Below are 10,402 nucleotides of genomic sequence, written 5' to 3'. Positions count from 1 at the left end.
TGTGGTTGCCGGGAACTGAACTCAGGACCTTTGAAAGAGCAGGCAGTGCTCTTAACTGCTGAGCCATCTCTCCAGCCTTTATTTTTTAGTGGTGTATGTGTGTAGATATATGTGTTTGAGTAGAAGTGCCTGAAGACATCCAAAAGCAGGTGTCCAATTCCCTGGATATGGAGGATGTGAGCGTCCTGACTTGGGTGCTGGGAACCAAATTTAGGTCCTCTGCAATGGGAAATAGTCAAGCCATCTCTTCAGCGTCTCTCCTCCCCCCCCTTTCTTTTGAGACAGGGTCTCATGTAGTTTAGGCAGGTCGCAAACTGTCTATATAGCTGAAGCTGCCTCCACTTCAAAGTGCTAAGATCATAAGCATGTTTGACTCCCAGGCCAAATCCTGACAGGGTTCTAGGTGTCCCTCGCGGCCTTGAACTTTGGGTTCAGTGTCTCGGTCTCCCCAGTGCTGGGATTAAAGGCAGGCACCAGTACCTGGGCCTGGAATCTGCCTTTTTATTGTGATGTGTTCCTTACAAAAACGACGCTTGCTACCCATCAAGACATCTATGTGGACTGTTGCTGAACTTGACTGGCAGGGAAGCCTTAGATGGCCCGAGGGTTGCAGCAGGGACTTACCGGACCACACCATGTCCAGGCGGGTTCACATGGACAGTAGACTTGTGCCAGCCGCCCTGGGCCAGCGCAGCCCGGAGCGCTAATCAACACGGAGGTCCAAGAGAGCAGAGACCTCGTGGTCCCAACACGTACCACGCGCCTCTTACGTCACTACGGACCAGCTCCTGCAGGAGAGGCGCCAAAGGCAATCGGTTGCCAGGCAACAAGGCAGCAGCTCCCAGCTCCCAATCAACTGTCAGCTTTTGGCTGGGGGGGGGGGGGTGAGGAGATGCATGTGGTTTGAGTTTTCTAAGTACAGCTGTTTTCTTTACTCTTATTTTCTTCTCGTTTCCTTCCTCTTCCTTTTCTTTCCCATAAAGTCCCTTTCCCTTATTCCACCTCCTTTCTCCTTCCTGTCCTTTCCCGATCCCCTTTCCTACCCTTCAGGCATGCTGATTGGCCAATGAAACAGAGTAAAGGTAGGAAGAAGCCAGCTAGCATGTGCCCCTCCATCTACCCCAGCGAGTGTGTCTCTTGATGCAGCTGAAGCCTTGGGCATTAGACCCTAACTTCTCCAGACTGACTGTGGCTGGATCATCCGTTCCTCTTAGGATTTTTTTTTTTTAAATATTTATTATGTATACAGTATTCTGTCTGCTTGCATGCCTGCAGGTCAGAAGAGGGCACCAGAACTCATTATAGATGGTTGTGAGCCACCATGTGGTTGCTGGGAATTGAACTCAGGACCTTTGGAAGAGCAGGCAGTGCTCTCAACCTCTGAGCCATTTCTCCAGTCCCAGGATTTATTTTTTTAAAGATTTATTTATTATGTATCCAGTGTTCTATCTCCATGTATGTCTACAGGCCAGAAAGAGGGCACCAGATCTCATTACAGATGGTTGTGAGCCACCATGTGGTTCCTGGGAACTGAACTCAGGACCTCTGGAAAAGCAGCCAGTGCTCTTAACCACCGAACCATCTCTCCAACCCTCTTATGGTTTTTAATAAGTACAAAGCAATGTTTCTTTTTTTTTTTTTAAGTGATTTTTGAAGTAGCTTCACTTAGCCCAGGCTGGTCTTGAACTTCTGATCTTCCTGCCTCTATCTCCTAAGGACAGGGCTGAGGTTGCAGCCATATGCCACCCCCATCTTCTGCACCACCCCCATCTTCTGCAATGCTGCAGAGAGAACCTACAGCCCTGTGCTTGGCAGGCAAGCACTCAGCCTTTGAACTACACCTCCTTACAAACTGTGGTGGTTTGACTATAAATGGCCCCCAATTGGCCCATGGGGAGTGTCAATATTAGGAGGTGTGACTTTGTTGGTGGAAGTGTGCCACTAGGGGTGGCCTTTGAGGTCTCAGAAGTTCAAGTTTTCTGCTGCACACAGATCCAGATGTGGAACTCTCAGCCACCCCTCCAGCGCCCCTCTGCATTCATACCGCTATACCTCCTGCCACAATCATGGACTAATCTGAACTGTAAGCCAGCCCCAATAAAATGTCTTTCTTTATAAGAGTTGCTGTGGTCATGGTGTCTCTTCACAACAATAGAAACCCCCCTAAGACACAAACCAATGTTTCTTTAATCGTAATTTTAAAGTTTATGTGCATATGCTTTTCTGTGCATACAGGTAGCCGCAGAAACTAAGAATGTAGGATCTCCTGGAGCTGGACTTACAAGGAGTTGTGAGCTACCTGGTGCAGGTGCTGGGAGATGAACCCAGATCCTCTGGAAGAGCAGCAAGTATTCTTAAGCACTATGCCATCTCTCCAGTCACTCTGTGTATTTAATTTTTTTTTTTAATTTTAAAAAGGAAGCAAGTCGGGTGTGGTAGTTCATGCCCTTAATCCTGACATTCAGAAGGCAGGAGGAGGATCTCCAATTCAAGGCCAGCCTGGTCTACAGAACTAGTTCCAGGATAGTCAAGGCTACACAGAGAAACCCGGTCCTGAAAAACAACACACAAAAAATGGTGTGTCTTATGGGTATGTGTGTGTGCTCGAGTATATGTATGTGTACTACATATGTGTAGGAGCCTGAGGTCAATGGTTGGTATTTGGATACCCGGGAACTGGAGTTAAGGTGGCAGTGAGCTGTCGTGTGAAGCCCATGTATCTCAGAAGACAAACAAGACAATAGAGCCCAATCCTCAGGGCCACTCTGTTGCCCCTTGCTAATCTCTGTTCTCCATGGCCAGGCTGACATCTTTATTGGAAAAATTGAAAACACAGATGCAATGTATTATACAAAGAAAGGTTTTCATTCCATAACAAAAGCACTGTTAGGAGGAAACAGGAGCTGGTGGCCACCTGCCCTGGGAAGGTAGGCACGCAGTGAAAAGCGATTCACTGATAGGAACTGTTCTAATGGAAAACTGTGGAAAAGGTTAAAAACAGAAGGGGGGCATAAACTAACAAAAAACAACCCCATCCCTGCAAGTTTGAGAGTCTGTTATAAGCTTGAGACATTTAGGTTATCACCAAGATTTAGTGGGATTCCTCGGTTTGTCCCTAGAATGCTAATCAGTTTAACTTAGGGTCTTCAAACCTGAGGTAGTTGAGGGTCACCTGAAAAATATGTCTAAGGATCTATATGTTCGGAACTGGATCCAGTCCCATCTAACCAGCCGTTTCTGGCTTTGGCTACTGGGAGAGGAGGCTCTCTACCATTGTGGTGGCCAGTCCCGTGCTGGGCTGGACCTGCGGGACAAGGGTGGCCAACAGCTGTTCTGGATCACGGCTGATGGCTTCCATCAAACAGTGTGGTCTCTGAGAACCCGAAAGGTGGAGGCAGGGCAAAGCCACTCTGTGTGGAAAGCCAATATTGAGGATCCAAGATGGCAGAGAGATGGCAAAGCTGCTCTGGTGGGAGGATGATCCAAGATCATGCAGAGATGGCAAGGCCACTCTTATTGGCAGGCCAGTGTTGGGCCCAGAGGCTTGATTTTATAGCAAGGTTCTCAGAGATCTGGAAAGGAAATAGTGTAGCTTGACTTTTGCCAGCTTTCAAAAATTAGGGTTATGCCGGGCGGTGGTGGCAAGGATCTCTGTAAGTTCGAGGCTAGTCTAGTCTACACAATGAGTTCCAGGACAGCCAGGGCTACACAGAGAAACCCTGTCTCGACCCCCCACCCCTCAAATGAGAGTTAAATAGTGCAGGAGACCCTCCTACAACCAAGTCGCTGACAAAGAAGTAAAAGCTTCCCTAGACACAAGATGAGAAGCAACTCCTAAGGTGAGAGAAGTCACAGCAGCCTAAGGTGATGAGTGCTTGTGACCTCAAGTTACCTGGTATAAAGCCTGGTGTCCGACTCATCGGCCACACCCGTTCTGAGACAGGACACCCTGGAGGTGTTTGGTTCTCCCAGATACTGGGATAAGGGCACATACATAGGCTGGATTCTAGGAACAGCATTGTGGGCAGGACAGTCAACAAGTCATTTAGGTTATAGTCTAACTTATTCTTCAGTTTTGTTTTTTTTTTGAGATAAGGTCTCAGCATTTAGCCCAGGCTAGACCTGAACTGATGATCCTCCTGCCTCAGATTCCCAAGTGCTGGGATTGCAGTCATGTACTGACAAGCCTGGTATGGTCATTTAAATTCCCTGCTCAGAGATGAACTAACCCCACAAAGGCAGGTCTTCCTTGCACAGACATATCCTTTATCTTGAGGCAGTAGAAAACACCAAGATAACCATAAGACACAGCTGGACTGGAGTTTCTTATCAACCCATCTAAGCCATTATTTTATCCAATTTCTATCTTGAAAAATACTTTTACTCAAACATATGTGCACACCACCAGTAGAGGGCATCACATCCCTCGGATTTGGAGCTAGAGGTGGTTCTGGAGCACATGATGTGGGGGCTGGGTTCAGAACTGGGGTCCCCTGGAAGGGAACTGCTGAGCTATCCCTTTAGCCCTCCAGGTCCCTGCGCCGAGGATCTGCCCAGCAGTCTTTAGTCCACGGAGCCTCAGGAGGGCTTTAAAAAGCTGAGAAGTTCCTTCTGGGCTGCAAGAATTTTCAGTGTTTGGTAGGTCCGGCCATTGGGTTAAAGACTCATGTTTAGGTAGCAGCAGAGCCAACAAATTATGGTCTAGGCTGAGTGAGATGGTTCACACCTTTCACCCCAACACTTGGGAGGCAGAGGAAAGGGTATCTATGTGAGTTTAAGGACAATGAGATGTATGTAGATACTTTAAGGCCAGCCAGGGCTATTTAGTAAGACCCTGTCTTAAAAAAAAAAAAAAAAAAAAAAAAAAGGTATAGTTTATACACACACATAAATAATCCAATTTTTATTAAATTCTTTTTTTGAGACAAGGTCTCAGAATGTAGCCCAGGCTGTCCTTAAATTCAGGATCATCCTGCCTCAGTCTCCTGAATGCCAAGATTACAGGTCTGCACTACCAAGCCTGGCTAAAGAAAGGCAATTCCCGACTTGAATTACACTAAACAGTTCTGATGTGACGCTGAGCAGGTAGGACCCTTGCGCTATTGACTCACCTTGTGTTGGGGCACTTGACTGTTTCGCTACTCAGGAAGAGATTAATTATTAGGATTTTAGAAATGAGCCCTGCTCTATTGCTGTTTGATTTCCTCTTGCTGGGACACGTGTGTGTGCGTGGTTCTATGCTAGTGGTCACCTTTGGAAAAGCTGACCTGCGGTGAGCACATGGATTGGCTTGATGGGCAGAAATGGGCCAACAATGCCACACATTGCTTGTTCTGGTCCTCGGATGCAGGAAATGCTAAGCAGAGAAACATTCTTCTGGCACCAGACTGGGCTGTTTCTACTGCAGGTCACGTGTCTCAGCAGCCTTCTGCGTTGCTGGGAGTTCCTGGAGTGCCAGCTTAGAAAATACTCGGGGACAGAGTGGGGGCGGGTGGAACAAGAAGGGGGTTGATTCACAGTGATCAAACATTAGTCTCACAACCCATTGCCCAGCAAAGCCGAGCCGTGTCCCACAGGGAACAGGTTTAAGGACGTGCTCGCTGGCTGCCACCTAAGCAGCACAGATCAAGAAGGAAGACACCACCTCCCTGCTCCACCCTACAGATCAGAAGGCCACTTCATTCAGCAGTTCCAGTTGAGAGTGGCAAATTGCTGTCCGGATGCTCGTATCTAGGCGGGACGCCTTCTGTCTTCAGGGGAGCAAGAGTGGGGAGTGGCGGAGACAGTGTCATAGCCGGTGGTCCCCTTCTTCCTCTTCCCTGCTTCTCTATTCTTCGAGGAACCTGCCTGCTTTAGAATCCGAGATCAGAAATGACCAGAGATGGCTCTGTAGTCTACTCTGTGGTCTGTGAAGACTGACGGCAGAGGGCAAACCTAGTCAGTCACCCTCGGGCCTGACTGCCCCAAGCATCTCTGGGCAGGTGTTGCACGAAGATCATTAGTAATAAATATGAAGAGTCCTACCCTGAGCCGAGTTCCCTTCCTGATGGGAGCAAGTGGGTCTGGGGAAGAAGTAGCACACGGAACCATCTTTTATCTGGTTCAGTAGGATGCAGAAGCAGGCAGCTGGAAAAGGAACCACTTCTGGTTCCCTTTTGTCCCTCTTAGGGCCTTGCCTAGGTTTGATGGGAGGTGGTCCATGGCACAGGAAGTCGGCTCTGGGGGATGTAGTGTTGCTGCTCACACCAGCTCTATACCGGCATGTGATGGGGTGGTGAACCTGGTCACATGAGCTCCTAAGAAAATGTCCCCTGCAATCCTGGGCCCCTGGCACCTATTTTTTTTCTTTCTTTTTTTTAAACCTCTGGTGTTCCCCGGCTTGTGAAGGTGGACAGAGGCCCCAAGATGGCACCCGGGGTCAGACAATGAAGGCACTAGCTCTGCTTCAGACTTCAGAGGAGAGCTGTCACTCTGGGGAGTGGTCTTGACTGACAGAAGAGCTGAGATGGCGCACCAAGGCATAGCCTGAGCCGCACCATGGTGTGTGTGTGTGTGGAGGGCTTCCTCTCAGAAGGCTCAGAGCTCAGGGTGGGGGTGGGGGCTGGAACCCTTTTTGGGAGAGTTGGCCGTGTGAAACTTTCAAAATATAAAACCAAAAAAACCAAACGACCACCTAATAGTAAGTCGGGAGCCGCCGACTGCGAAAAGTGGAGTGTAGAGCGGAGCCGCGGCCCTGGCGCTCTCCGCCAGGACACTCGATCCTGTCCCTCTGCCTGTGGATTCGGGTGGCAGTCCGGTTTGCAATCCAGCGGAGTTCTGATGCTCACAAGTTTGTGCGAATGACAAAATGCAAAGACTGAGGGGTGGGGGAGAAAAAGAAGAGGTGTCAGATCTCCCCTCTCCACGCTCCCAGTGACAAGAACCCTCTCTACGCAGGACATGACCAGTGAGGAAGTAGAGAGCAGGCGGGAGAGGTTGGCCGTGTCGCTGTTTTTCTGTGAACCTGAGCTTGCTCATGGCCAACACTGGCCTGCCTATACGTCAGGGCCATAAGGAAGGACTCATGCACCCAGATAGAGGAGGAGTCATGCGGGGACACGATGGGCTTCAGCTTTTGTCAATGGAGAGGTCTGCAAGGACCTGGTGTGCCAGGGTGGGGACTGTCACAAACAGAAGGGGAACAGGGATTTACATTCTGACGTGTGGGGCGCTGGCGTGGCTCTACTCTTTTTCGGGTATTGCTTCTTGAACAGTAGCCGGCGATGCTTCTGTCCCTAAAAACAAAAACAACAAAAACATTTCACAACGGAACCGCGTGCATACATCAACTCTTCATGCCAGGCTGACCCCATGTAAGAGACCTTCAAGCTCATGACGGCCATACTTGTTTTTTAAAAAAGAACCCTTTAAAAAGTGTGTGTGTGTGTGCATGCGTGTGATGTGTTGATGCACACATGCCAGGGATCAGAGGACAAGTTTTCGGGAATTGGTTTTATCCTCCTGTGGGTTCCAAGAAGTGGGCTCAGGTCATGACGCTTTGCTTCAAATTTCCAATCTTCCTGCCTCTGTCTCCTAAGTGTTAGGTTTACAGATGTGTGCCACCCAGGTTAAAGCTGAAGCTTTGAAGCTTCTTAAGTCTCTACGATGTACCCATATTTAGGTTTAAGGGTTATTTAGGAATGGAAAGGGGAGAGGAAGACCAGGAAGTGACAGGCCAGAAGGTCCTGTTCTACTAGGGGAAGGCCTGTCTCTTCTGTGGCACCAACAGGAAGTACCCAAAGTGTGCCCACCTTCTTCCCAGCCCTCGGCAACACCAGCCAGCTCGTAGTGTTTCTTCCGAAGCTCTCCTAGCTTTTGACGCTCCTTCTGCAGGTCATTTTCCAGCTCCAGAACCCTAACCTGTGGGAAAAGGGTGTGAGTGGGTCTGCCATTGGTTTAATTCAGTTTAAAGACCTTACCCTACTGGTGAGCTATGTTCCCACCAACGTATCTTTCCCTTGCATCTCTCAGTCTCTGTCTCTTTTGAAGTAGGAGAGATTGGGTCCAGGGACTCATGTATGATAGGGAAGTATTCTACCACTGAGCCACACCCCAGCCCCTCACTGGGGGATTCTAGGCAGGGGCTCTACCACTGAGCCACACCCCAGCCCCTCACTGGGGGATTCTAGGCAGGCGCTCTAAGACCTAGCGACACCTAGCCCCTGTAAAGCTCCTTTGGTCACTCCTTGGGACTTGTCTTCCCTAGACTTAATCTGGTCTCTCTGTGGCTCAGATCCCTTCTTCTATCATACCCATCCCATCTCCACAGTTCACTCGAATCCACTTGATGGATGGAGCTATCTTCCTAGCCCGAGAGGAGCCTGCTAAGGTTATAGCGCAGCCCCCAGTATAATTCTTTTTTGAGACAGGATTACAGGTAGTATAGACTGGCCTTAAACCACACTGTTTCTTCACCTCCCTAGAGCCAGGATTACAGGTATACAACATAATATTTAGTCTTCTCTCCTCTTTGTTCCCATTTTTAATTATGTGCACGTGTGTGTGTGGGTGCATATTCAAGTGAGTATATAGGTGCCTACAGAGGCCAGAAGGTGTTGGATCCCTGAGAACTGGAGTTACAGATCATTGTGAGCAAATGCTCTGAACTGCTAAGCCACCTCTCCTGGTTTTTGTTGCTGTTGTTGTTTTTTAAAGATTTATTTATTAATTATGTATACAGTGTTAGAGGGCACCAGATCTCATTACAGATGTTTGTGTGAGCCACCATGTGGTTTCTGGGAATTGAACTCGGGACCTTTGGAAGAACAGTCAGAATAGTCAGCGCTCTTAACCTCTGAGCCATCTCTCCAGCCCCTTGTTTTTTTTTTTTATAGATTCTTGCTCTATAGCACATACGGGCCTCAAACGCATGGCAGTCCTCCTGCCTCAGTCCTCCAAGTGCTGGGATTTTTACATGCATGCCCACACCTGGCTTCATTTTCCCCTTCTTCTTTCTCTCTGGCTTCTCCCTGGGGGAATGATACTGGGGGTTGAAGTGCAGGGAAAGGAGACAGCCCGACTGTAATCGTGGCCTCGGTTTTCTTACCTGAGAATCCATCTCCTGGCGCTTGATCTGGGTGAGTGTCATGCTTGAGAAGTCCATACTGTCTGCAAGGATGGACACAGGAAGATCCCATCAAAGGATGTCCAGAGCTGACAATTGCAAGGACAATGTCGATCCCCCACTGCAGAGCTTGGCCTGCACTTTGCCATCATGATGGTTACAAGCTGAACTGTCCCCACAGGCTCAGTTTGGAATACTTATTCCCTAGCTGTTGGTGCTATTTTTGGGAGGCTGTGGAATGTTTAGAAGGCTGGGCCTGGCTGTCAGAAGCAGGTCTCCGGAAGCATGCCTTTCTTTGTGTGTTTATTAGTGTGGATAGGGGTATGGCATGGATGTTCATGTGTGTGAGGGTGCATTGACCGCGTGGGTCCAGGAGATTGAACTTGGTTGTCAGCTGCAGTGACAAACTCTCTTTCCTAGTGAGGCATCTCACCAGTCCCTGGACAGATAATCACTATGGAAACGTGCACGGGGGGGGGGGGGGGCACGTTTCTAGGGGAGTTTCTAAACTAGGTTAAGTGAAGTGGGAAAAGCCCTGTAGATGTGGGCAGTGATAATCCATGCGTTGGGTCCTGGTCTGAATTAAAGGGAGAAAGTGGAAACTGGGTGAGGTCTCCTGTAACCCCAGCACTATGGGGGCAGAGGCAGGAGGATCTCCGGGAGTTTGAGGACAGCCTGATCACATAGCGAGTTCCAGGTCAGCCAGCGGTACCCAGTGAGACCCAGTTTCAAAACAGCAACAGACAGACAGACAGACAAAAAAAAAGCAATTAAGCAAGGTGGGGGTGGAGATGGGGTGAGCACCGCATTTGCCCGCCTCTGCTTCCTGACCGTGGATGCAATGCTACCAGCTGCCCCACGTTCCCGCCACCCACACTCACGCCTTCCCACCACTGTGGACTGTACCCTCACACTGTGAGCTGAAATAAATCCTACCTTCTTAATTTTTTTTACATATTTATTAGTGTGTGTGCACATCTCACGTGCCATGCTGTGAGAGTGGAGGCCAAAGAGAGCCAGTTCTCCTATCATGTGGGTCCTGGGCATTGAACTCAGGTTGTCAGACTTGGCAGCAGTCACCTCTGAGCCCAAATCCTTCTTTTTTAAAAGTTGCTTTTACCAAGGTCTTTGGTCTGCTCACAACAATGAGAAAATTAACTAATTCATGGTTAACAAGGGTCTGATTCTCTGGGAACAACTAGACCTCTAGTGACTTTTCTCTGACCTCAGGAAAGTAGCAGACGAAAAAAAAATACTTTTTTTCCTTTTTTCTCTTTCTTCCGTTCTTTTTTTTGGGGG

At 48.8% G+C, this 10,402-nt stretch overlaps 1 protein-coding gene across 4 annotated transcripts in view; it reads right to left on the bottom strand.

Moving 5' to 3' along the window:
• Positions 1 to 2,088: 2,088 nt before the first annotated feature.
• Positions 2,089 to 10,402, bottom strand: part of Hip1 (huntingtin interacting protein 1) — a 118,331-nt gene continuing 110,017 nt past the window's right edge. For all 4 annotated transcript variants that reach the window (XM_057764122.1, XM_057764124.1, XM_057764123.1 and 1 more), the window contains exons 29-32: positions 9,086 to 9,147; positions 7,791 to 7,899; positions 7,193 to 7,274; positions 2,089 to 6,856 (exon numbers count right to left, since the gene is read on the bottom strand). In XM_057764122.1, the coding sequence (XP_057620105.1) occupies positions 7,222 to 7,274; positions 7,791 to 7,899; positions 9,086 to 9,147 (224 nt within the window). In that variant the 3' untranslated portion in view covers positions 2,089 to 6,856; positions 7,193 to 7,221. The remainder of the gene's footprint in view (positions 6,857 to 7,192; positions 7,275 to 7,790; positions 7,900 to 9,085; positions 9,148 to 10,402) is intronic.

Source organism: Chionomys nivalis, chromosome 3 (assembly GCF_950005125.1).
Source record: "Chionomys nivalis chromosome 3, mChiNiv1.1, whole genome shotgun sequence".
Taxonomy (NCBI): Eukaryota; Metazoa; Chordata; class Mammalia; order Rodentia; family Cricetidae; genus Chionomys; species Chionomys nivalis.
Note: the sequence above shows the minus strand (reverse complement) of the source record. Positions and strands in the feature narration are given on the sequence as shown.